The sequence below is a fragment of the Bos grunniens genome, chromosome 8, assembly GCF_055505025.1.
Source record: "Bos grunniens cultivar Pamir isolate PY7600 chromosome 8, Bosgru_T2T1.0, whole genome shotgun sequence".
Taxonomy (NCBI): Eukaryota; Metazoa; Chordata; class Mammalia; order Artiodactyla; family Bovidae; genus Bos; species Bos grunniens.
In genome coordinates, this window is record NC_141172.1 from 94,194,136 (window position 1) to 94,221,816 (window position 27,681).

Below are 27,681 nucleotides of genomic sequence, written 5' to 3' on the forward strand. Positions count from 1 at the left end.
GAAAGAAGAGACTGAAAAGGCTGGCTTAAAACTCATTATTCAGAAAACTAAGATCATAGTATCTGGTCCCATCACTTCATGGGAAATAGATGGGGAAACAGTGGAAACAGTGACAGACTTTATTTGGGGGGGGGGGGGGGGGCAGGGCTCCAAAATCACTGTAGATGGTGACTGTAGCCATGAAATCAAAAGACATTTGTTCCTTGGAAGAAAAGTTATGACCAACCTAGATAGCATATTAAAAAGCAGAGACGTTACTTTGCCAACAAAGGTCCATCTAGTCAAGGCTATGGTTTTTCCAGTGGTCATGTATGGATGTGAGAGTTGGACTGTGAAGAAAGCTGAGCACTGAAGAATTGATGCTTTTGAACTGTGGTGTTGGAGAAGACTCTTGAGAGTCCCTTATACTGCAAGAGAAACAACTAGTCCATCCTAAAGGAAATCAGTCCTGAATATTCACTGGAAGGACTGAGGCAGAAGCTGAAACTCCAATACTTTGGGCACCTGATGCAAAGAACTGATTCATTTGAAAAGACCCTGATGATGGGAAAGACTGAAGGCAGGAGAAGGGGATGACAGAGGATGAGATGGTTGGATGGCACCACCGACTCAAAGGACATGAGTCTGAGTAAACTCCGGGAGTTGGTGATGGACAGGGAGGCCTGGTGTGCCAGTGCACGGGGTCGCAAAGAGTCCGACACGACTGAGCGATTGAACTGAACTGATGACACGCACAGGAATCCATACTGCCTTCCCAGTTATCTTACACACTTGCATTTTACACGAACTTTTACTAATTGTACACAGGTGTGCATGGAGATGAGGTGAAATTGAGCTAACTCTAAAGTCACACAGTTGTCACTGGGGGTAAGATCCGTCGAAGGAACAAAAGGACACCAAGGGGTCAAGACCAACACCAAATTCCTGGCTCTGGGCCAGAGGCAGATGCCTCCCTGACTAGGCTGACCTGCCGCCCAGTCCCCACAGGACAAGCGGACCCACCCCGAAGCTTCACCTACCCTGATGCAGGGAGCACCCTGCCAGCCAGAGGTCACAGGAGGAGGAACATGAGGGAGCATACCAGCCGCTGCCCTCCTCAGAGCTCGAAGCCTCAACATGCTTGCCCTCTAGAGAAGGCTGACTAGAGCTCTGGTCGCTCAGACACGGACGCCTCAGGTACGTGCCGCGGAGAAACCCACAGAGATTCCTGTGGGAGGGGAGGGGCCGGGAGAGTCTTCTGACGTAAGCGCACGGGCCGCGCATGCGCTTACGAGCCAGAGGCCAGGAGTCTGCGAGTTCCATTCGGCAGTGCAACGTATAGTGCAAGTCTCAACCTTGGGGTTAGGGACCCCGGGACGCCTGGGATGAGGGAAGAAAGTGTGGCGTTAGAGGAAGACCCTCTGCCAGGATCGCCTCGGACCGGCTTGCAAACTGCCATGGACAAGAAGCTTTTCTAGCCTCGGTGCCCAGCGGCCCTGAGGACACCCCTGAAGGGGTAGCTGCTGCCTTCTTGCCACCCCTAGAGGTGGCTGTCGCCTCAGTGGCCTGAGACACGTTTTCATCCAGCCTCTTGACTTGTCTTTTGACAAGCCCCTCCAGACTGAAGGGGGAAGGAGAAAAAGGTCAGCCAGACGATGGCAACAGAACTGGCCTCCCCGTTTTAACGAATACACAACCTCCCAGCATTTTGCAGACAGAGAACTTTAAAGACGGGGCCGGGGGTACAGGAGATGGAGCATCTGCTCAGCTGCCCCTGTCTCCTGCGGTCAGTGCCCAACTCAAGCAGGGTCAGGAACCTCACAGGACATAAGATGACAACCTCATTTAAACTTGAGAAATTTACAAAATACACAGCTTTAATTGTGGGGAATTGGACTAATGCGCGAATCTAACAGATTTTTCTCCTTTTGATGTTTAGGTGTGTAGTCCTTTCTCAAAGGATAGGGGAGGAAGGGGATTTACAAAGAGACAACCTTCTGTAAAAACTGAAGCAGAGCCATCATGGTCCCTTCACTTAATATTCGCAATATCGTCTTTACCCTGAGTCTCTCTACTGGGGCAAAGCAAAAAAGTATCCCTCACAATGTTATTCTGAATTTGATTTTGCTAAGTGTTGATCACATGCTATCTGACAGGTGACTTGGAAGTTACTGCTGCTGAAAATGAGCCCCAACCTAATATAAGGGAACTTAAAGTACTCTTGATTCTTCCTCCAGGACAGTTCTGGTTCCTGCTGTGCAACAAAAATCACCTCCAGGCAAGCACACAGACTTACCTCACAGCTGTTTAAGCTTTCCCTGGGCTCCCCCTGTTGAAAATAACAAAATTATGGGTGCCTTGTCCATATATTTGTTTTCAAATACAAATCCCTGAAAATCAACTGAAAAAGCAATAGTAACAAATAACCTACTAGCTCATTTTCTGATGTATTTTATTTATAATACCTGTTAAACTATTATACCAAGAAGTTGTTTATTTGTGTAACATTGTCTACTTTTATTTGGATAAAATGACACAGCAAACATGTCCACCAAATCAGGGAATAGCTGCAGTTGTTTTTGGTGGGAACACCTCCTTTCATTGTAAGCTTAGGCTTATACTAGGAACTTAACTTGTAGCACTAGGATACTAGGGCATAGGAACTAGGCACTTGGGCACTAGGAACATAACTTGTAGCAGACACAAGCAGAATGAACTCATATTATAAATAGGACATTATACATAATTAAATCACATACATAGGCAATTGTGTGTCAAAACCAAAAATATATCGGTGAAAGAAGCCTACTGGTTTAATCTGACATATCCCCTAGACAACATAAGCTCCAAATCATCCATAGCTTTGTTTATACCAATACTTGTAATAGACAAATCTGCTTAATCAGCTTCAGAAATTGGCACAGGATATCCGAAACAATCAGACTTATAACCACAAATGCCATATGAGTGTGTATATATACACATTATTTACACACACATAGGCATACATAGAGGATACTTTCTGGCAGGGCATTTCCTACCTAAAGTTAAGTTCACTAAGTCTCTGGATATTAAACAGAGCAAAGTTTACGTAGTAAGCATCCGTCTAATACAAAAAGAATTAATTAAGGGGATGGCACCCCACTCCAGTACTCTTGCCTGGAAAATCCCATGGACGGAGGAGACCGGTAGGCTGCAGTCCATGGAGTCGCTCAGAGTCGGACAGGACTGAGCGACTTCACTTTCACTTTTCACCTTCATGCATTGGAGAAGGAAATGGCAACCCACTCCAGTATTCTTGCCTGGAGAAACCCAGGGACAGGGGAGCCTGATGGGCTGCTGTCTATGGGGTCGCACAGAGTCGGACATGACTGAAGCGACTTAGCAGCAGTAGCAGCAGTATAATTGGATGGTTTAAATATCCTTCATGTTGCATCTGTAATTAAACATAATAATAATAATGATTAGCAAGGAGAGATAAAGCCTTCCTAAGGGATAAATGTAAAGAAATAGAGAAAAAAGATAGAATGGGAAAGACTAGAGATCTCTTCAAGAAAATTAGAGATACCAAGGGAACACTTCATGTGAAGATGGGCTCAATAAAGGACAGAAATGATACGGACCTAACAGAAAGCAGAAGATATTAAGAAGAGGTGGCAAGAATACAAAGAAGAACTATACAAAAAAGATCTTAGTGACCCATAACCATGATGGTGTGATCACTCATCTAGAGCCAGACATCCTGGAATGTGAAGTCAAGTGGGCCTTAGGAAGCATCACTACGAACAAAGCCGGTGGAGGTGATGGAATTCCAGTTGAGCTATTTCAAATCCTAAAAGATGGTGCTGTGAAAGTGCTGCACTCAATATGCCAGCAAATTTGGAAAATTCAGCAGTGGCCACAGGACTGGAAAAAGTCAGTTTTCATTCCAATCCCAAAAAAAGGCAATGTCAAAGATTGTTCAAACTAATGCAAAATTGCACTCATCTTACTCACTAGCAAAGTAATGCTCAAAATTCTCCAAGCTAGGCTTCAACAGTATGTGAACTGAGAACTTCCTGATGTTCAAGCTGTATTTAGAAAAGGCAGAGGAACCAGAGAGCAAATTGCCAACATCCATTGGATCATAGAAAAAGCAAGAGAGTTCCAGAAATACTTCTTCATTGGCATCCAGTCCCATCACTTCATGACAAATAGATGGGGAAACAATGGAAACAGTGACAGACTTTATTTTCTTGGGCTCCAAAATCACTGCAGACAGTGACTGCAGGCATGAAAGTAAAGGACACTTGCTCCTTGGAAGAAAAGCTATGACAAACCTATACCACATATTAAAAAGCAGAGACATTACTTTGCCAACAAAGGTCCATCTAGTCAAAGCTATGGTTTTCCCAGTAGTCATGTATGGATGTAAGAGCTGGATCATAAAGAAGGCTGAGAGCCAAAGAATTGATGCTTTTGAACTATTGAAGGTATTGAAGAAAACTCCTGAGAGTCCCTTGCACTGCAAGGAGATCCAACCAGTCCGTCCTAAAGGAAATCAGTCCTGAAATTCATTGAAAGGACTGATGCTGAAGCTGAAGCTCCAATACTTGGGCCACCTGATGTGAAGAACTGATTTCTTAAAAAAGATTCTGATACTGGGCAAGACTGAAGGCAGGAGGAAAAGGGGATGACAGAGGATGAGATGATTGGATGGCATCGCCGATTTGATGGACATGAATTTGAGCAAGCTCTGGGAGTTGGTGATGGACAAGGAAGACTGGTGTGCTGCAATCTATGGGGTTGCAGAGTCAGACATGACTGAGTGACTGAACTGAACCAGCTGTTTCATTGACTACAGTAAAGCCTTTGTGGATCACAACAAACCATGGAAAATTCTTAAAGAGATGGGAATACCAGACCACCTTACCTGCTTCCTGAGAAATCTGCATTGGCAGGTCAGCCTGCCTGCCAATGCAGAAGACATAGATTCGAATCCTAGTCCCAGAAGATCTCACATACCATGAAGCAGCTAAGCCCAGTTCAGTTCAGTTCAGTCGCTCAGTCGTGTCCGACTCTTTGCGACCCCATGAATCGCAGCATGCCAGGCCTCACTGTCCATCACCAACTCCCAGAGTTCACCCAGACTCACATTGAGTCAGTGATGCCAAACTAAGCCCAGGTGCCACAACTACTGAACCTGTGCTCCAGAGCCCAGGAGCTACAACTACTGAGCCCACGTGCCACAACAACTGAAACCCACATGCCCCAGAGCCCGTGCTGTGCAACAAGAGAAGCCACTGCAGTGAGAAGCCCGCGCACTGCAACAAGCGAGTAGCCCTACTCACCACAACTAGAAAAGGCCAGCACAGCAACAAAGACCCAGCACAGCCAAAAATAAACAACGTTATTTTTTAAAGAAGATAATAATGAGATGCCATTTTCACCAAGTAAAGATATCAGTTCAGTTCACTCAGTTGTGTCCAACTCTTTGCAACCCCATGGACTGCAGCACGCCTGGCTTCCCTGTCCATCACCAACTCCCAGAGTCCACAAAGAGTGTTCAGACATACTCATACATCATACATATCATGAATGTTATATAAGCATAAACATATATTCTGTGTGTAGATAAGTATATAAACATATAAAATATATACACATATACATAAATATCAGAGAAGGCAATGGCACCCCACTCCAGTACTCTTGCCTGGCAAATCCTATGGACCGAGGAGCCTGGTAGGCTGCAGTCCATGGGGTCACTAAGAGTTGGACACGACTGAACGACTTCACTTTCACTTTTCACTTTCCTGCATTGAAGAAGGAAATGGCAACCCACTCCAGTGTGCTTGCCTGGAGAATTCCAGGGATGGGGGAGCCTGGTGGACTGCCGTCTATGGGGTCCCACAGAGTCGGACATGACTGAAGTGACTTAGCAGCAGCAGCAACATACATAAATATGGAAAGTGAAAGTTGCTTAGTTGTATCCCTCTTTGTGACCCCACAGACTGTAGCCTGCCAGGCTCCTCTGTCAATGGAATCCTCCAGGCAAGAATACTGGAGTGGGTAGCCATTCCCTTCTCCAGGAGATCTTGCCAACCCAGGAATTGAACCCAGGTCTCCTGCATTGCGGGTGGATTCTTTACCATCTGAGCCACCAGGGAAACCCAAAATAGAAAAGAGGTAGGATTAATCCTGGGTGGTAGGATTAGAAACTATTCTTTTTGTTTATCTGCATTTTCCAAAATCTATACAAGTAACGCGTTATAACTATTTTTAACTTTTTAAGTAATTTAAGTACAAGAACATGTATTTCAATCTTCTTTAGAATACCACACTATTTTGAAGAACACAAATAATAAACAATATGCGGTTGGCATAAAAAGATGTTATAATTATGAGAAGAAATTCAAATAAGTGCTAAAAACGAATATCATTGCCATAGAAAATTCTCTTTGTTGACTTTTTAGAATCTATTACTAAATATAACAGCAAGACCTTTATTTTCTACTTCTTATCTTTACAAAGAAATGCAATAAATATTAATACAGATTTTCCCTTGGAGGTTAAGTTTTGGCTACTTTTTAATTGCTTCTGGGCATCAGTCAAATATTCAGTAAATACAATTTTTTTTTTATAATCTCGCTTTTTAAAATAAAGTAAAAGCTTTCAGTTTCTTCATTTATAAAACCAGTTTGACTAATTCATTTACAAATTTCTCACCCAAATCTCTGACCTCTCTGAAATCTCATCACCAGCATACTTAGTGCTGCCTTTTTGATATTCATTATTTTCATTGAAAGAATAGGACTTTCAGTTTTGGGCTAATGTTTCTGTCTTTCTTAGTGGTAGTAATGCCACAGTCTTTAGCATCTATTTCTGGTTTATTTCTGCAGTTCGTGTTTCCAGTGGAACGAGAGTGCAGACAGCCATGCAGCTGGGAGACATCAGTCTCATGAGGACCCCAGAGTGGTGGCAGCTGGTAAGCTATTTCACTAGGCACAAGTTATTCTTACAACAAATCAGATTTAGTCAATAACTTTATATGCCTTCTTATGAATTTCTTTTTCAGTTCGAGAAAGTGTCAATTGCCTAGTGTCTCAGCAGAATATGCTTCTGATTCCTATGTCATACTCACCACTGAAATAGTTTTCCACTGATATAAGAAGCATTCGTTAACTGTCATGTGTCTGCTAATCTGCTTCAATTCTTCAAAGAGATTCTCACTTTTGTCTGAAGTAAGTAGTAAATTAATTTGCTATGCCTCTACATTTTTAAAGCCAGCTCTGTCCTTTGTCACTACCACCTCAGGATAGTTCTGTTCATTTTCCCCGAAGCATTTCAGTATCTATTATATTTTAGAAATATGTAGTTGCCATTACTTCTTGATCATGATTTTCATTTGTTTCAGACTATCTCTTATTTTAATAACCTTTTGTTCTATAGGATTTTCTTATATGCATATGATGATTTTACATTTCTGTGCCTGACAGTGTTTTTAATTTATATACAATGGCTATGGGTTTTTTTAATCATATCTGTGATATCTGAGCTTTTTAAAAAGATTTTTGCCCAGTAAAATTTATTTTATGATATCAAATGGGATCCAGAAGAATATTACATCAAATACACTTCTTTAGCTTGGGAAAGTACAATATCACCTGTTTTAATTATGGTTTTGACATTATTTGTCACTTTCACTTGGAAAATAATTTTTTAAAAACTTCAGAAGACTTGTTTTATATCCTGAAATGCATTCATTTACAGTTTTATTAATTTTTGTTCATTTTGGATCACCGTTTAATGAAGATCTGTGGGACATCTATTTGTGAGCTCAGTTGGTAAAGAATCTGCCTGCAATGCGGGAGACCTGGGCTTGATCCCTGGGTTGTGAAGATCCCGTGGAGAAGGGAAAGGCTACCCATTCCAGTATTCTGACCTGGAGAATTCTATGGACTGTATAGTCCATGGGGTCGCAAAGAGTCGAACATGACTGAGCAACTTTCACTTTCATGTTTATGGAAATGCTTGCTCTAATAAAAGCCTACATATCTGTTTTGTTTTTTCTTAATTTGCATTTTATGTTGATATTATCAACTCTGGAGCTTTTATTGTATTGCTATAGGATGGTGATGGGCTTCCCAGGTGGCACTAGTGGTAAAGAATCCGCCTGCCAATGCAGGAGACATAAGAGATGTGACTTTACATGCATTCACCCATAGGATGGTAACACAGTGATAATTTACTAACTTTATTGTAAATGTTAAGTTACATCAAGAAAATAGCAGATAGTAATCCCAGAAGGAGGGTTTCTTTAGTACTGCCACAGACATGCTAGTTTTCCTTGAAACACCTTTAATTTCCATTTTAGTTGTGTACCTCTGTCTGCTAAAACTTGGTTTGGTAAATCCAAGCTCTTTTGATAGTCTGTATTTATAGCTATATTATTTTAAATTTCTAAAACAGATTGTAAATGTAAAATAGTATATAATGAATTAGCTAAGGGAAATTTGGAAAACAAGGTACAGTGTGTTAGGCTCCTGATAGAAGAAATGTCTAAAGGATTAAAAAAAAAAAAGTCTAAAGGATTAAAAAAAGAAATGTCTAAAGGAAAGGTGAGATGGTGTTCAGGTGCTATCTATAGTATAAGCAGACAAGAAAAGAATCCAAAGAGTTTTGTAATCCAACTATCGTCATGTTTTCTGTTTCCCTTCAAAGAAAAACCTCCTTTAGAGTTGGTGACTCATATGGTAAAGAATCTGCCTGCAATACAGGAGACTGGGGTTCAATCCCTGGATTGGGAAGATCCCCTGGAGAAGGGAATGGCCACCCACTCTAGTGTTCTTGCCTGGAGAATTCCATGGACAGAGGGATCTGGCAGGCTACAGTCCATAGAGTTGCAAAGAGCCATGACTGAGCAACTAACACTTCACTTCATACTCACCATCTTCCTTTCCTTACCCCATATTCTTTCTTGAACCAAATCCAATTAGGTCTGTATCTTTGTCAGTCTGCTGAAATGATTCTTCTGAAGATCACCAAAGACCTCTTTCTTGCCAAATTCAGTTGCCCTTACCTTGCTCATCTTCTCAGCAGTAATGGACACAGTTGACCACTTCTGCCTTCTTGAAAGTATTTGATTCTGAGCTTCAATACATGGTATCTTCTGCAATGCTGGAGACCTGGGTTCGATACCTGGGTTGGGAAGATCCCCTGGAGAAAGGAAAGGCTACCCACTCCAGTATTCTGGCCTAGAGAATTCCATGGATTGTATAGTCCATGGGGTCGCAGAGTTGGACACAACTGAACAACTCTCACTTCTTCACATCTTTCTCTTAGATCTTCCTCCTCTTCACTGGCCAGTCCCTCTGTTCTCTTTTCTGGCTTGTCTTCTAAATGTGGGTAGCATCTCAGACCTCAAGCATGTTCTCTTCCTTCTCTCCAGGTAAGTTCCTTCACTCCCGAGGCTTAATCATATATATGATTGACACACTTTTATCTTTTTTCCCATATTTGCCTCTGAGCTCCAGACTGAAATACCAACTGCCTAGATTGACAAACTAGAAATCACTTTGATATCTCTCTTTCCCTCATCTCCTTCATGCAGCCTGTCAGCAGGTCCTGTTGGCTGTGTCTCTAAATAGATCCTCAGTGTTACCATCCCTCCCTCTGTCGCTATCATCCTGGTCCAAACCACCATCATCTCCTACTGAGCACCGCCCCCATCCCCCTACTGTCTTTTCTTCCCATATAACCAACAAAGTTCTTTCTGAAACAAAGATTGGATCAAACCACTACCTTGTTTAAAACTGGCCAGTAGCTCCTCATTGCACTCATAATAAAATCCAAGTACCTTAAAGACCTGGAGGATGAGGCCCCACAAGTTCTGGGTCCTACCATCTCTGATTCCATCCCCTATAACTTGGACACTAGAATTCTCTCCAACTCGCCAAGTTCTTTCCCACCTGTGGTTTTTGCACAGAGTGTTCTTTCTTCTGGGGGCATTCTTCCTCAGTTAATATTCTTCCTCAGTTCAGTTCAGTTCAGTTGCTCAGTTGTGCCTGACTCTCTGTGACCCCATGGACTGCAGCACACCAGGCTTCTCTGTCCATCACCATTTCTTGGAGTTTTCTCAAACTCATGTCCATTGAGTCAGTGATGCCATCTAACCATCTCATCCTACATTCTTCCTACACACCTTCCAATGTTGGCTCCTGTTTGTTTTGTTTACATTTGAACTTAAATGTCACTCCGCAGAAGCCTGACTCCTCTCTGTCACCACGCGATATTTTCTACTTAGCACTTAGTGCTATTACATTTATTTGCCCACACATCCATTGTGACTATAACTTCTTCAATGAAATTCAAGTCCATTAGAGCAGGAATTCTGTCTTCTTCAACACTGTATCCCCAGAACTGTAAGAGTATCTGGTGCATGATAATGTTCAGTAAATATTTGTTATGTTATTGCAGAATGAGACTGAAGTGATTTTACAAGGACAATTTTAACTGGATACCTAACTTCACCAAAAGAATCCTCTGCTAACTACTAGCGGTGTCACTCTGGACAAGTTCCTTATTCTCTGAGCCGCAGTCTACTCCTATGTCAAATGGTACTATTTACCTCATAGGCCAGGTTCTGAGGATTAAATGAAATATCTGACAACACAGTAAAACACTTGAAAAGGGTAGCTAATCATCTCAAGGTTTTTCATATTCAATGTGCACATTAGCATTCCAGTTTCCAGAGCTTTTTTTAATCTGTAAATGTTTGTATACAAAGAGGGTACACCCATGACAGTCCTTGTACTTTTGGTTGAATAAACAAAAGCTCCATTTTGCTGCCTTTGTGCTTCCTCAGTATCAAGGAAGCAATGACATTTTTATTAAATGGCTTAGCTACAGAGTAATTGTGGAGATCTCTGCAGCTTCATGATCATTAAGCAGAATAAGTTTACCTAAATCCTCTTAAACTGAATCATGAAAGTTCCAAACACCCTCTATTTTCAAGTAGTCCCCTTGATTCTCTTGTGATTAACAGGACATTTAGTCTTTTCTAAATTTCTGCTTTTGATCCAAGTATCCTCCCTTCTCCAAGCAGACACTTCTTACTTCTGTAATGACTTTATAAGCTTTAACAGTAGGTGGTGCTATGAATGCACGAAAATAAATTAGTATAGACCACAATAGAACCATCACAGGTTTATTTCGTGACTTATAACAACATAGAAATATGCCTTTTTTTAATACTTTCTATAAAGTTATTGACAATACAAAAATTTTTTTTCTTTTTTTTCTTTTAATGAAAATGATTTAACTTAGAAATCTATTGTGAAACTTTTGTCTAGTTTTGCAATTCTCAGATATTCCAGTGCAAAAATAGATCCCATTACAGACAGCATAAAGTGCTTGGAATGAAGGGTCAATGATAAAGAAAAAGCACAAAAACATGGTTTAATCCTAGGGTATAAGAAGGGAGAACAGAATTCTTAAAACTTATGGAAGTATAAACATTCTATAAAAAGGGATGCAACAATTCTGAAGAGAATTAGAACAATATTTCTATAATACTATATTACTAGTAAATGGTAACAAGAGTAGAAATTAATATCTCAATGTCAAAGTGGTTCAATATAATATGACACATGGCTCTTTGGAAAAAACATTTTACCTGATATATACAACCACAAGAAGAAAACAGACAAATCCCTTTAGTCAATGATTACTATGCAGTGAATGTTGTGCAACATTTAATAGTCACAATGCATATGCCTTCAGTACAGATACTGAAATACAGTAGTTTGAGGTTTGGTTATTGGTTTTTTAACAATGACCTATGCTGGGTATCTGTATATAGAGGGCTTTGTTATTGTTTTCTTTTGCATTTTTTCATATTCACAGTTAATAAGGCTTCAGGTGTCCAAAAGAAGCAAAAGCAGAAATCTCTGAACACTTACAAAAAAATTTTTTTTGTTAAACTCACATGGTTACATTTCCACAGGGATGATATAGAAATTTTACTTGACTGAGAAGAGTTGGTAAAAATCTCTACTATAATTAGGCTTACCCAGAAAAATTTTAAAGACTGCAATTTGGATATCTAATAACAGTACTAATGAAGTAGATGAGTAGCTGTAGATTGTTTCTAGCTTAAGATAGCTTTTAAATCCATATTGAAATGTTGCATTTTTCAAAGTAGTTCACAGTATCTTTTGATTTTTTTTTTAATATGGCCTTGAAGTAGAATAATCGAAAAAAAGGAGCTGTTCATGGTTTTAATACAATACAGATTTAGGACATGATTCTGCTGAAATGGGGAATCTAGCAGAAGCTTAATTTTGGAAAATACTAAACAAGGAGAAACAATCATTCAATGAATTTTATATCATTAAAGACAGCATAAAATATGAGGTTAGGCCAATAATTATTGGGAAAATGTCTTTATTACTTGTTTATCATTTTAGAAAATATTGTCAATACTCTCTAATGGTCATTTTCTTTTCTCCAAGCAACAAGTCGCATGATAACATGCAGTAAATTTTAAAAGAAAAAATGTATACTTGGAATAGATCTGAAATCTTGTACTTTAGAATTAATACCTAATTTTTTAAAAGGAAAAGACATTAGTAATGATATTAAAAGATCAGTTTAACTTCAAACAGTATTTCTTTCATAATTTTGTTGTCTCAAGACAGATAACATTATTTTTAACAAGTATTTACTGACTATAAACAATTAAACTGACTTGGAAAAGTCTGAAATAATTTTCATGTGGGGGGGCATTTGCTTTTTTTTTTTTTCCCGGGATAGTGACTGAAGAGAGAAAAAATTTGAGATTGTCAGAATGGGGTATCTGAGATTTTCAAAGCCAATATTCAAAGGTACTAAATGCCATAAGCACAAGTTTTATGTTATTCAACAAGTTTTGAAGCTAATCTTGTGACCCTATGACATAAGCTTTCTTGCCTTTTACATTGTTGTTATTTTCAAAAAGTGGGCTTCAATATTCTTTCAGTGGGTTCCCACAACCACAACAAAACCTGTATTTGTAAACCAGTTATCTGATGAACATGGCACAGGAAATCTACTGAAACTTAATTTCTCCCCACGCCATCCATCCATACTCACTCAGTTAAAACATACACTCAAAGAATACTTGACTAATGAGCTTATACTAAAAGTATGCTTAACGATCTTAAAGATGCTTAAATATAATGTTGTCATAACATCTTGGCCATCATACTGTTTTCAAGTCACTAGGCATTAGTCAGATAATCCATTTGCAAACATACGTGAAAAATTAAAGCTAGCGAGGCAGTGTGGCCATACTCCTCTGTGCCACAGGGTTCTACAAAGAGGCCACTCTAAATTTTCAGAAGTCACTAATAGAACTTACAATTCCAAATAAGGTTAAAAGTACAAAGATTGTTCTCAAAATACAACTCCATATTTTCATATTCTAGATTAATTCAAAAAGCCAGAAATAATACTATGCTTGTGTCAAAGGACAAGATCTTGAGATGCACTGTACCATGTTAGTAGACAAGCAAGACAAATGGACACAGACTTCCCTTGATTCCAAATACATCATCTCTTTCATCACATGCCATGGCCTCCCCAGCTCGCAGCCCCAACAATGTGGTTGCTGATTCTTTGCTTCTTACCTGGATCTAAGTATACTTAGAGTCCCAGAAAGATAATCTTAGAGACTCATGGTTCCAAGCAAGGGACAACAATGAAACCAAGTTTTGCTTTTGCATGTCATCATGCAGTTTGCATGTCACCATCACCAGAGCAGCTCAAAGAGGGAATCAAAGCAGGACTTTCCCCACACATGGCACTATTTCATCACCCGTATTTGATGATGTCAACAGACTGAGTAGCGCAGCTCTCACAAAAGTGTGCAAGGCATAGCATGGTGCTTCAGGCTTTCTGAGAAACTTGGCACTAGTAATTCTGGCACACTCATTGCCAGCAGTGGCTATATCACCGGGAAGCCAGTCTCTTGGCATGGCATGGCATAATGAATGAGCATGTGCATGCCTTTGATTTTGAAAAATAATCACTGGCCATGATCACTTGATGAATTATTGTGGCAACCCCAGTAAAAATACAAAGGAACAAAAAAAGTATGTCAAACTCATATGTCCACTGGGTTCCATACTAGAGTTTCACATGAGTATAAGGTAATAAACTAAATTCAAGTCTTTTTCACTCGAGAGCCATATGAGACATAGGCTACAAAGGCACTGCCCTTGTAATGGAATTTTGTTTTCATTGCATTGAATTGCATTGCATTGAACAGTATCAGTACAGTATCCAGTTTACTTCTTCCCACAAAATCTTCTAGCTCTTTCCTCTGGAACACTTCACATGGTACAAAGGAAGGTCTAGTTTCTCCTTTCTTCCAGCCACCGTATATGGACAAGATTCTTCATACATAACTTTCTTTCACTTTCTCATCCTGCAGGAAAGATGTGAGGACTGCAACGTCCACTACTGTCTGGTTTTTGTGTAATGACAGGTCCTTTAAGTGGTCATCATCACTTTGGTCCTTGGCAAAGTTTACAAATACCTGTCAAAATAAAGACGGACCATTATAAACACCTCTAACTTGCGCTCTCTTTATTCAAGTTGCACTTTTCCCCATGTGGAAATTAGGCCACATAGAAGAATCTGAGATTGAATAAATAGATTAACTAGAAAACTTTGTGTAGGACGGAGAAAGGAATGATTGAAAAAGCATTAATCATTAAAAAAGTAAAAAACTGCCCTTATATATTGCCCCTCCAAATCAACCAACTGCTCAATCATCTATTTACTTTGACTCATACAGACTTGATTAAAGGGAAGGGGGATGAAAACTAACATTTGCTGAATAGCTACTAAGGGCCAGGATCTCTTTTGTACCTGATGTCATTTAATTTAAATGGAATACTGTACTGGGCCTAATACCTGCCCATGGCAGATACTCAATAAATTGCAGTTTTTATGATTAGTATGACAATTAATTCTCATAATAACCCTATGAAATCAGTAGCATCATCTCCCTTTTCAGATTCAGGGAGGTTAGATAAAAAGCATAACTAACAGTAGACAATCAGGAGTTCATGCTCAGATAATCTATACTGTTCTAGGGCCCATAATGAAGGGGGAGGAGTCCTCACCCTGAAAAGCAAATCTACTTTTGACACTCAAAGCTTACTTGGTCAAGTGTTGTCTGAGAGACAGAGTAGTCTTCTATGTGGAGTCGCTTTTTGCTCTGGGAAAGGATGCTGAAAATCCTGGCCAGGGAAGACAGTGAAGATGGAAGCTGGTACTGAAGCATGTTCCGGTGCTTCTCCTTCAGGACGCTTCCTGGAAAGGCGAGTTCAAAGAACTCCTGTACAGGCTTCAGGTCAGGGTTCGACCCTGCTATTCGTACAACTATTGTATAACCATCTCCAAACCTGAAAGCAGGAAAAAGAAAATCCTAAAAGCAGGGGAAAAAATTATCCTGAAAGCAGGCAAAAGAAAATCAAATTGAAGACTCTGGGGAAACTTCTCAAAAGAATACTTAACTCTTGGGTCCTGAAAGAGAAAGTGGTCCCTGCCAGACCCAGAAATCAGTTTCAGAGAAAAGGAACCAGTTGTCATATACTGAATAACCTATTCTATTTGAGCTGCCTTGCCGAGTGCTTTAGACATGACTTCATTTAATCCACACTTGGACCTGTGAAATGTTACGGAGAAACTGAAACCTAGAGAGTTGGTCACTTGCTCATGATACAAAACTCAGACGTGGTAGGGCTGGGGTGTGGACCCAACACCAGTCAAACCAACTGGTGTGTTTGACTCCAAAGTCTATGCTCCAACTTTACTGGCACGTATAAATCTTCCCATTATATCTCTATAACAAAACCAGAAAGTAGCTATTCCTAGAATACTGACTCTCAAAGAGGTTAAATAACTTGCCCAAGTGCATACAACCAGTAAAAGGCAAAGAGAGAATTTGCACACAGCTCTGCTGGACTTCAAAGTTCTCATTCTTTGCCCTACACCATTTTGTTCAGTTTATTCCCTTGGTTTTAGAACCACCATGTATACATTCACAAAAGAATAAATACACAATTTCTCATTATGTGGAATCCCAAAGAAATTGTCTTTGTTACCTATTTTTCAGATGTTGAACACTGCCAAGACACCTGAACCGCCCGTTGACCATAATGGCCATCCTAGTGCAGAGAGCTTCACATTCTTCCATACTGTGGGGACACAGAATGAGGTTTAGTCCGAGAAAGATGCTCCTGTAACCATCAGAACATCACCATGACATCTGGCGTTTCAGAGAAACAGATTCTTAGCTTCCTAGAGTATAACTGCATCCTGCTAGAAATTTCATGAAGATGTAGGGGAAATAATGCTCACTGCCATGTCGTTTACAATTGTGAAGAAGCTGAGAATGATCCAAGTGTCTACACAGAAGAGGAACAGTTAGGTAAATTAGGGTATATGCTAATGGAATACTATTCACTAATAGCTATAAGAAATGATGACACATCTCAACTAAACAGACTTGGAATACTGTTCTCAATATTGTTAAGTGAGAAAGAACTTGGTATATATGCCAAAGCTTGCATTTTTGTTTGTAAAAAACATATACACTGTGTATAGATTTGCAGAGGAAAACTTTGCAAAGATATATTGCCCAGTGATAATAATAGTTGTCTCCTGGTGATACATCAGGTGATCATAATTTTTTTTTTTCTTTGCCTTTCCGTGTTTTCTGTCCTTACACAGTGATCATATATACTACTTGGAAAAGTTAAAAATTATACAACAATGAAGTCAAGCCGACTCTTCACTACAGACCTGTGAGAGGTAAGCACTACTGATCTCCCTTCCTTGATGATACTTAGGGCACAATTCCACAGGAAGCGCCGGGCTTTAGGGTCCATGCCTGTGGTTGGTTCATCCTGTAAACAGAACAGAATAAGTCTTATTATGTGTTGGAAAAAAATCAAAGATAGGTTTGGTCTTAAATGCAGAAGCATTTTAGAAATAGCCTAAGATTTAACTTACCATTCTATTTATTTCCTGATGGATCAAAAAACCAGACCTTACATAAAAGCATATTTCATACTTGTTTTTAACCAGATCACTTTTATAACTGTCACTGAAGTAGAAAACTCAAATTTAATTTTGGTGAAATTAAATTTCTCCAAATAAACAGAAAGGAAAAGGGAAAAGTCATTTAGTTTCAATCATCTTTTCATGACTGAAAAGCATATACTAAAAATTATTTTTGTCTGAAATGCTACTGAAGTCAGTTCAAAAACTGAATAAATTTTTTTTTTATTCTAGTTCACTCTGGCTTAGCCTGTTATACTCTACTTGCTGGTCTTCAGTTCCGTTCAGTTCAGTCACTATTTGTGTCTGACTCTTTGTGACCCCATGGACTGCAGCATGCCAGGCTTCCCTGTTCATCACCAGCGCCCGGAGCTTGCTCAAACTCATGCCCATCGAGTTGGTGATGCCATCCAAAGATCTCATCCTCTGTCGTCCTCTTCTCCTCCTGTCTTCAATCTTTCCTAGCATCAGGGTATTTTCTAGAGTCACTTCTTCACATCAGGTGGCCAAAGTATTGGAGTTTCAGCTTCAGCATCAGTCCTTCCAATGAATATTAAGGACTGATTTCCTTTAGGATTGAGTGGTTTGATCTCCTGGAAGTCCAAGGGACTCTCAAGTGTCTTTTTCAACACCTCTGTTTTGTTTATAGTCCAACTCTCACATTCATACATGACTACTGGAAAAACCATAGCTTTGACTAGATGGACCTTTGTCAGCAAAGTAATGTCTCTGCTTTTTAATATGCTGTCTAGGTTGGTCATAGATTTTCTTCCAAGGAGCAAGAATCTTTTAATTTCATGGCTGCAGTCACCATCTGCAGTGATTTTAGAGCCCCCCCGAAAAAAGTCTCTCAGTGTCTCCATTGTTTCCCCATCTATTTGCCATGAAGTGATGGGATCGGATGCCATGATCTTAGACTTGCTGCTCTTAGAGAAACAAATTCTAAATCTAAACACTCTGGATAACTTTAAAGCCTCAGTCCAAGGCTTCTTCCTGTAATAACTTCAGTGCCCTTCTCCTCTACAGAAGAAAAAGGTCAAAGGCCACTGTTGGTCTGATCTTCTGTTTTCCATTTATCCATATTTAAGGAACTATGACCCAAAGGTGCTACTTAGGAATCCTGAAGCTGTAACAACATTCTCCATCTCCAGAGGATGAACACATAGATGGCATACAGAATGGTCCAAAGAAAGTTAAATCCTACACCCAGCCTCAGTAACAGTTGTTGGGATTCTCCATGCTGGAGAAACAAGGTCCCTGGAGTATCTCCCTCTCTGGAACATCTGAGGGTAAGGCAGATACACCCCATGTGTGTTATGAAGAGGGACGGGGAGCTTCCCTCTGGTTCTCTGAGGCTATTCCTCATCAGGTGAGGTGGGGCTTGCCATTGCCAAGCCAGTCATGCACATCCTGGACATCCAGGACTTTAGAATAGAGATGCTTTCCATTCAGGCCAGAACAGGGTTTTCCATTCAGTCACACTCACCAGAAACACCACTGGAGGCCCACCAATCAAAGCCATGGCTGTTGAGAGCTTGCGCTTATTGCCTCCACTGTAGTTCCCAGCATATTTTTCTCCATACTTCACAAGGCCCAGTTTCCGAATCGCCCACTCGCCAACCTAAGAGTGATAAAAAAGCGCCATTTGGTAATTTTATCATGCTTTCTTACACTTGCGTGTGAGAACTCTTTCACTGAGCAGGACCAGATTCTATACAATCATGACCTGGACAGTGCCTGCAGCACAGGGAGCAGCACTCCCTCTCTGCCCTCCAGAGTGAGCCTGATCTCCCATCCCTACCCCACCGCCACAACTTCCCCCTTTGAAAGGAGCTGCAAAGAGCCAGCACTTCCTGTCGCTGCGTCCATAAGGATGAACAGCCTGAAGCCAACAGCCATGTGTGAAGGTCACAGCCAAAAGGCAGGCTGTCAGGATGCCAAAGGAGGCAGGCTGGCTTTCCGGTGCCCACAGTACCTTGCCTACTTCTTTCTCCGGGACTCCTCTCAAAAGGGCAAAGAACTCCACGTGTTCTCTTCCAGTCAGCAGCTCTGTGATGGCATCAAACTGAGGGCAATAGCCCATGTTCTGATGGACTTCATGGATGTCTGATAAGATACTGCAAAGAAAAGCAAAACTGGTCAGGCTTTTAAGCATCTTGGTACTCTGGTCAGACCATCTTGCCTAACATTCTATTCAGTGTGCTTGTGAGTGACAAACAGACCAGTGAGCACACTTGCTTCTAGCTTCAAGGAACAGCCTTTCTGCCCTCAGGATGCCAGCCCCTCCTGGAAGTCAGGGTTCCTGCCTCCATCTTGCCTAGTCCTTTCCCCTGGTTCCCCCAACACCTCAATCTGCAAGCTTGGTCCCATTTCAGAATTCCCAAGTCCACCCCAACTGCGGCGCTATCTATATCAACGATCTTAGTCACGCTATCCAGGGGCTTTAACAGGAAGTGTCCATTCCTGACTTGATTCTGTGGCCCAGTCATATGCACCATGTGCTCTGTTGCGTCATTTAAGCCAGAGGAGGCCCAGCAATTTGGGTGACTTCCCTCTGCTTTTTGCTGCCTATACACTGACTTGGCCACAGCAGGATCCAAACCCCATAGTACTGCTAAATATTCAATGCAGAAACTCCCCTGCTTTTGAAGGTTTTCATGAGAACTTGATGACAACAAAAAATGTAACTACAGATACAATTTTACATATACTGGTGGGGGCAGCTTTTAGGCCCCATGAAGCCAATCTAGGGTTAAGGATCCCTGATGTAGGAGGAAGCTCAGTGTCACATCCAGTCTGATGGCTGCACTTCAGTCACCTCTGGAGAGCCATGGGTTCAGCCTGTCAGCAGTATTCATTCCTCTCTGCACATCAGTTAGTAGGCCCAGGTTCAATGTTTTCCAGAATTGAAGTGCTCACAGACCCTGTGCCTAGACCTCACAGCTACACTGCCCATACCAGTCTTCAGAACCAGGCAATGTGATGAACCTTAGTTTGGACCAGTTATTGCTACTATTGCTATATACCCCAGGAGCCTGGTACTAGAAACAAACCTGGGGAAGCATGTATGTAGCCTCAGGCCTGCTATTCTAGAAATTCTGTTCTCTTAAACCGCCTTTACACTGTTACTAAAACAAATGTAAGATGCAGAGAAAAGTCATGAGTACATTAAGTTCCTTGATGTTTTCAATTTTATTGGCTAGTAGCCCTTTGTCCAAATTGTGAGTCATCCCCCATTTGTACATTATAAAATAAATTGAGTGGGTCACAACTAGTATCATTAAGACGGCATGGCAGAGAGTGGAGTAAGAAATACTGAATGCACTACAAGCAGTAAGAGTAGAGAGTATTTTACCAAATTATTTAAGCTGTATGCCTGTTTACATGTTTTTGTGCATTTACTTGACTGAGAGGTAAAATGTATTTGCTATTATAGGACATGATCAAAAAGTCTGAAAGCCACAGATTTGTACCATTTCTCCATATAAAAAGCCCAGAGAAGTTCCACATATTTAGAACGCTCGAGGGTTTCACTTTCAAAGTTGCCCAGCAGGACCGTACTGTAGGCATACTTTACTCCTTAAGATCAGACTGCTCAGAGATCTCTGCGTTCTCAAGTAATAGCCCAGTGGTAGCATCCATTGTTGCTATGAACTTTAGCGGGCAGTTTCACAAGTATATAACCTTTTATCTTGATGAAACAATCAAAATGAATACAAGGACATACTTAGTGAAAAACAGAAACAAATATCCAACAATTAAGGAACTGGTGAAATAAATGCCCAACAATAAGGAAATAGTGAAATAAACTACAGGTACATGTACATAGAGGCATTTTATGCAGCAATGTAAAATTCTACATCTTAGAATATGTAACCCACTGGGAAAAAGTCATCATACAGTCACTAGCAACAAAAAACTAATTTAAAAATCTAGATCTAATATAATCTCAATTTTATAATGTATTTATATGTGTATATAAAATAGAGATTTGGGTTGATGGGAATGTTGTAAAATTGTATTGTGATAACGGTTGTACAACTCTGCATATTGCCTAAAAGTCACTGAATTGTACTCTTAAAACGAGCAAACTGTATGGTACATAACTTATACCTGAATAAATCTGTTAAAAAAAATAAAGTGAGACTAAAAGGAAATGCAAATAGTTGTTATCTGTAGGTACTGGAATTATGGATTTTTATTTTCTTCTTTACAGTTTACTATATTTCAACATTTTTAGAAACTATACAGTGCTGTTATATCAACAAAATCACAATATATTCATTTAAATAAAGTTTAAAAAAGTCTTTGTGGCAAAATGCAGACTTGTTTTCTCACCTATTTTTGTTAAGGAAAGCATCTCCTCTGGTAACAGTGGTATCTCCCGTTAACATCTTGAAAGTTGATGATTTCCCAGCTCCATTAACACCCAGAAGTCCAAAGCACTGAAAATGATTGGGTCAGTAATATTAGCAAACTGCTAAAAATCTGAATATAAATGACTCATAAATAGTCACTTCAGCTTCATTTTTATGTAACATGATCCTAAAATGTCACTCTTAATGAAGAGTAAAATATTTTCCAGGTTTTCAGAAGTCATATCAATGTTTAATCATACATTTTATAATGGAATCATTTTAAATGTGGATGTGTTTGTAAATATTCTTTGAGTTGTTGGGTTAAAGCCAAAGTTAATGAGTAAAAAAGAGTAATGAAAGCCAACAAGTCAAATTTCACCATCGAATCTAGCTAAAGGGCATACAAGAATACAAACATAAATAAAGAGAAAATCTTTTTTAAAATCTATTTGAATTCATTATCATCTTGAATGGATTATAAAATCACTTTCTAGATGAACATACTTTTCTTAAATTGTCTGAGATTATCCAAAATTGTTGATACACGGGGCCACTAGTTTTGATATATGCATGCGTGCGTGCTTAGTCACTTTAGTCATGTCCGACTCTCTGCAACCCCATGGACCATGGCCCGCCAGGCTCCTCTGTCCATGGGATTCTCCAGGCAAGAATACTGGAGTGGGTTGCCATTTCCTTCTCCATTTGATATATGGGGCCCTCAAACTTTCAATGACTGACTGCTACACATAGCTATAAATGGAGTAGCCTTTTTAAATCACTTTTAACTTCTTATAGACATTGTTGCTTGACTGGAGTAGAGACAGTCTGAATTAATAGGGGCAAACACAATGTAGGTAAAGTGCCTTTACCTCACCAGGAGGAATGCCAACGCAGATCCTGTCAACAGCAGGTTTCCTCTTTCTTCTGTATACCTGCAACCAGCACAATGCAAAGAGTCATGAGCTGCAGTGACTCATGGCTAGCCCAGGCAACTGTGGGAGAGGGAATTGTGACCTAAACACACCACGAAATTCAACTCATTAATAAGACTAAGTCAGATACTTGATGTGCCAAAGCCTTGGTCTGTCTCTGTGGCAACTGGCTTTTGAATAACCCTGATGCTCAAAATATAAATGAATTTCTTTGTATTTTTTTAATCAAATATCAGACTTTAAAAAATATATTTGTCATTAACATCTACATAATTTTTATTTAATATAAAGACATTGCAGATATTTTTAAAATTAAATTCTATGGGATAAAAATTTGTTATCAAAACACTGCAAATATTGAACATATTACAAAAAAGTGAATTGTTGTTGTTATGGCACCTAGAAAGGGTGGAAATAGATCCTCCTTTTAATCAATGGGGATTTACCAGCTTTTTTGAAATTCAAAATCAATCATTTATTCTCCCAACTTCAGCTTTGACTCGATATACGATATTAGATGTTTTAATAACTAACACATAAATGTAAGCATGAAGAACAAACATACTCAAGAATGAGAATTCACTTTACAATTATTCTCAGTAGGATTTCTTTAATTAGAGAAATCTCCATGGTGTATTTTAAGTAAAATTAAATTGACAGAAACTTGGTATAGATGCACATTTTAGGAAGCATGCTCCTTTTATTAAGTGAGTCAGCAAAATGCTAGTTTCTAACATATAAAGCTGGAAAAATTGAAGGCAAGTTGTAGCCTGTCTTCACTGTCTCACCTTAGTCAACTCCTTGATTTCCAAGATGTCATTCTGTCCTCCACCATCAAGAATTCTCTGTCTTTCCCTCTTCACATCTTCATCCTCATCATTCAGAGGAGGAAGCTTTGCCTTTACAGGTCTTAGGAGGAAGAAAATTAAGAAGAAAAAAATCAACCTTTCAAGTTATTTTATAAGTCCAAGACCCAGTTTCTACATCAGTCCTATAAAATCCTCACTCCAGCATTGTCAGTACTGTTGGTCAGGGGATGCCCACATTGGGAGAATCAGTTTGATTATCTGCTTTGAGTTCAAGTCAACCCAACCACCAGTGAGTGTTTCCCTGTGCTCCGTCCACTGTGACCCTCAACCAGGTGCTCAGTGAGTTCTGCAAGAAAGCTCACCTGGGCCTGATGAAGAATCGGTACTGGATCAGCACAGTGATGAGGAAGAACACCACTCCTTCCACAGCCATGGCAAAGAGATTTCGTCCCACTAAGTCCCAAGACAGTGGTGAGACAAAGCGGTTCTCCCCTGGACACAGTGCAGATATCCAATCAGAATGGAGGCACCAAAGACCAAAGCCCTTGCTCAAATTCAGGCTCAAATTTACCTATGTTTTGAATCCAGGTCTCCCGCATTGCAAGCGGATTCTTTACGAGCTGACCCACAAGGGATGCCCAAGAATACTGGAGTGGGTAGCCTATCCCTTCTCCTGCAGATCTTCCCAACCCAGGAATTGAACCAGGGTCTTCTGTATTGCAGGCAGGTTCTTTACCAACTGAGCTACCAGGGAAGCCTGTTTCTACAAATGTTTATCACCCATGATAGGGATCTGATCATGGCACACATGGTAAAGAAACCACCTGCGAATGCAGGAGATGTAAGAGACACGGGTTCAATCCCTGGGTCAGGAAGATCCCCTGGAGCAGGGCATGGCAACCCACTCCAGTATTCTTGCCTGGAGAATCCCATAGACAGAGGAGCCTTGTGGGCTATAGACATAGACATGCAAAGAGTCAGACACGACTGAAGCCACTTGGTATAAGGACGAAAAAATAAAGGAGTCATCAGTTTCCAAGTCTGACTTAGGGTAAGGTTTTAGGGAAGCATACTGCAATGCAGTATCAATCAGAATTTCAAAGTCAACATGTATTAGATCTGTAACTTCATCTAAGAAATCTAATGCTTCCTTTTGAATGAGACATGCCAAAAATTCTTTGTGAAAAGACAAGCAATTCAGGGTAATTTTTAGGGTCAGTATTTTAACAAATTATTAGCTTCACTAAGAAAGATTAGAAAGCACATTAAAAGATGCTCCTTTCAGTAGCATATAATGTAATCTAGGGGTTTCCCTGGTGGCTCAGACGGTAAAGAATAGCCTGCAATGCAGAAGACCTGGATTTGCCCCTGGGTTGGGAAGATCCCCTGGAGGAGGACATGGCAACCTACTCCAGAATTCTTGCCTGGAGAATCCCCATGGACAGAGGAGCCTGGTGGGCTACTGTCCATGGGGTTGCAAAGAGTCAGATAGGACTGAGCGACTAAGCACAGCACAATGTAAGCTAGTAACTCAATTCACCTCATTTTATATAAATATTCCTTAAATTCCTAATATATCTCCTTTGTACCTCCAAGCTTAAAAAAATAGTCCCTCTTCTATGCCCATTAAATAACATGGCCCACCTAACTATATGAGCAAGTCGATAAAGAATAGTAATGTGGGCACAGGAGAGATATTTTTAAAGACTCTAAAGGTAGAAGGAGCTGCAGTAAATTATCTTTTTATAGACTGTATAAAAGGTAATATATGACCCCATCTGCACGTCCATGATTTTCCTAATAGAGCCAAAGTTTGCATCTTTCCTTTTGATTCTCTGGCCTGTACCTAATTCTCAGAGCTGTGGTTTGATTTTTCCAATGACTTTGACAAACCCCACCAGTGGTATCAGGCACTGGGTCCAAGCTAAAACCAGTATTTTCCCTACCTCCAAAACCATGTTCTCACCTTTCAGACAAAAGGCTGCATCAGACAAGACCCAAGCCACAACCAACTGTGCCGACATGAGCCCCATCAGCGGAGGGAGGTCCTAGGCCCAATCACCAGCCTTTTTCCAAAATAAAGGCCAAAGTCTCAAGACCCATAAAAACTCCCATCCCTATTAAAACATCCTGTAGCCACTGCTGTCACTCACCAAACCTTTCCAAGGCATCAGCCATTGCCTGGTTTTTCACCATGTCAATGAGCCCCCGTCCCAGGCAAAAATGTGGGAAGATCAAGAACACTGACTTCAGGATATCATTGATGTTATTCAGCTTCTAAAAAAAATAAGAGACAGACTGTATGTCTTTTGTGACTCAGGCTAAAAATTGACCAAGGTCTAAAACATAAGAGTGAAGAAAAAGTTTGATTCCTTGAGGTCAAACTGAATCTTTGATTCAGATACCAATAAACAGCAGCAGCCATAACTAATGATATATAATGTAGCAAAATTTTTGCTCTTTAGAAAATTTGGAATAATGTTACAAGTATGGGAGGAAAATGAGCAAAGTTTAGAAATATGATTGCATTTAATCAAAAGCAAATCCAACACAAAACATTTGCTTAGCATTTTAAAAGCAAACTGCTCATGTTTGGGTCAATATATTTCAGTTTCAGGATTTTGTTGGAATTTAAATAATTCTTCTCAAATACATCAATCCAGCAATGGCCAAATACCTAACAACTAAGTAAGCTGCTAAGTGCTGGATGCACTGGGCTAGGGTATAGGAGAGATAAAGATGAATAAGAAACAGTCTCTACTCTGAAGAAAAGACATATGGAAACAGGAAATTACTACATAATTGGATGTGTTGTCCTGGAGGCATGAACTGTGTGAGCTTTGGAAGCACAGAGGAGAGAGAGTACCTGCTATACGGCAGGTAAGCAAAACTTTAGGTTGAAGCTTAGTTTTGACAGAATTGGGTGGTAGCTCACATTGTTGGTGAGGAGCTCCAACAACAGAGTGGCCACACTGCCACTGATGAAGAGGTCACACTGGTGAGGACCATGTGGGCTGGGCTGGGGATCCTGAAACAGGCCTATGGGACTACGGAGGGTTTAAGGAACCATTCGAAGGAACCAGTCGAAGCCTACCAGGTTGGGAAAGGGTGTGGTGGGGACTGTCCAGGAAGGATTACACACCTCTGAAAGGCCTTGTGGGTTAAGTTAAGGTGTCTGGACAAAAGCAATGACAACAGGAGTGGACAGGAAACCTTGTTTGAGAGAATCTGTAATTGAAGGAACTGGCAAGGTCACCAACTGAATGTGGGAGAAATAAGCAAAAGCAAAGCATATAAATAGCTCTAATACTGCCAGCTGGGGTGACTGGGGGGATGGTAATGCCATCCAGTGTGACAGGAATGGCAAGAGAAATACTGGGTTCTGAGGGAAAGATGACTGGGATGTGACCAGTCTAGGGTATCTTTCAGTTAATCTAAACGGAGCCACCCAATGGGCAAGTGAGACTGTGGGGCAAGAGTTCAGTGGAGGAGTCAGGGCTTAAGGCACAGATCTGAGAGAGAACAATGTGAGACACTGAGAGGTGGTGGTAAAAGCTTCCAGAATGGACAACATCACCCAGAGACAGTACCTACAGTGGAAAACAAGATGGCAGAGGACCAAATATTGGAGAAAGCAACATTTAAACAGAAAGGAGTATAAAAGAACTTGTCAAAAGAAACAGAAAGATTTGATCAGAGACACATAAGGAAAAGGAGAAGCAAGAGATGCTATGCAAACCCAGGAAAGACAGACTGCAAAAGTTCAGACTGGTCCACGCGGTCAACGCCACAGGCAAGTAGAATACAATCATGATAAATACTATCCTCTGGCTCCAGATATGGTCATCCCAGCATCTCTTTCCCCCGAACTCACATTGTTGGTGAAGAGCTCCAGTACAAACGTGGCCACACTGCCATTGATGCCGATGAAGAGGTTCACGCTGGTGAGGACCACGTAGGCTGTGCTGGGGATCTTGAACACGAAGGAGGCTGGGTACATGAGAGGTGTGATGGACCACCTGGTGAGGCACAAAGACACATGTTGGGTGTCCTCCACCGTCTTTCTGACAGAGGATTCCCTATGCCCCATCCAGAGGTGCCTTACCCATACAGCAAAAGTAGAAGAGCGAGCACAGGCAGGTTGGTGGAGGACACATAGGACTTCTGCTGGAAGCAGATGAAGATGATAATGACCAGCGTGGCAGGAACCACGTAGTTGCACTAAAAGTGAAGTAAGGAAACCAAGGTCACCCCTAAGTCAAAGACACAGCACATCTCAAGTCTTCACCATCACTGGACAAGAAAGGGCAGATAAACATACGGAAGAATAACTCTGAATTAATGAAGCCACAAAAACTATTAATCAAAATACCGGACAGCACATTTTGACAAGCCTTTTACCCCCGGCTGATTTTATAAACTGCATGTCCTTTCTGTCTTTCCAACAGATAAGCCAAGGTGTCACGCTCAGTAAACTTACTGAAGGATGGATTCGCAGTCAGAGTAATT

General features: G+C 40.6%; 1 protein-coding gene and 1 long non-coding RNA gene across 11 annotated transcripts in view; both read right to left on the reverse strand.

Annotated features, from left to right (window-relative positions):
• LOC147367713 (uncharacterized) overlaps positions 1 to 1,248 on the reverse strand; it is a 42,010-nt gene extending 40,762 nt beyond the window's left edge. For 5 of the 6 annotated variants that reach the window (XR_015169292.1, XR_015169298.1, XR_015169294.1 and 2 more), the window contains exon 1: positions 1,020 to 1,248. This is a non-coding gene — a long non-coding RNA (uncharacterized LOC147367713). The remainder of the gene's footprint in view (positions 1 to 1,019) is intronic. The other variant, XR_015169296.1, reaches the window with a different exon arrangement.
• A 9,903-nt stretch (positions 1,249 to 11,151) lies between these two features.
• Positions 11,152 to 27,681, reverse strand: part of ABCA1 (ATP binding cassette subfamily A member 1) — a 137,121-nt gene continuing 120,591 nt past the window's right edge. For all 5 annotated transcript variants that reach the window (XM_086414526.1, XM_086414529.1, XM_086414527.1 and 2 more), the window contains 13 exons: positions 27,278 to 27,393; positions 27,047 to 27,191; positions 25,326 to 25,449; positions 23,535 to 23,664; positions 23,152 to 23,272; positions 22,301 to 22,363; positions 21,412 to 21,518; positions 19,049 to 19,190; positions 18,560 to 18,694; positions 16,816 to 16,919; positions 16,116 to 16,208; positions 15,170 to 15,413; positions 11,152 to 14,539 (listed from right to left, as the gene is read on the reverse strand). In XM_086414526.1, the coding sequence (XP_086270652.1) occupies positions 14,399 to 14,539; positions 15,170 to 15,413; positions 16,116 to 16,208; positions 16,816 to 16,919; positions 18,560 to 18,694; positions 19,049 to 19,190; positions 21,412 to 21,518; positions 22,301 to 22,363; positions 23,152 to 23,272; positions 23,535 to 23,664; positions 25,326 to 25,449; positions 27,047 to 27,191; positions 27,278 to 27,393 (1,665 nt within the window). In that variant the 3' untranslated portion in view covers positions 11,152 to 14,398. The remainder of the gene's footprint in view (positions 14,540 to 15,169; positions 15,414 to 16,115; positions 16,209 to 16,815; positions 16,920 to 18,559; positions 18,695 to 19,048; positions 19,191 to 21,411; positions 21,519 to 22,300; positions 22,364 to 23,151; positions 23,273 to 23,534; positions 23,665 to 25,325; positions 25,450 to 27,046; positions 27,192 to 27,277; positions 27,394 to 27,681) is intronic.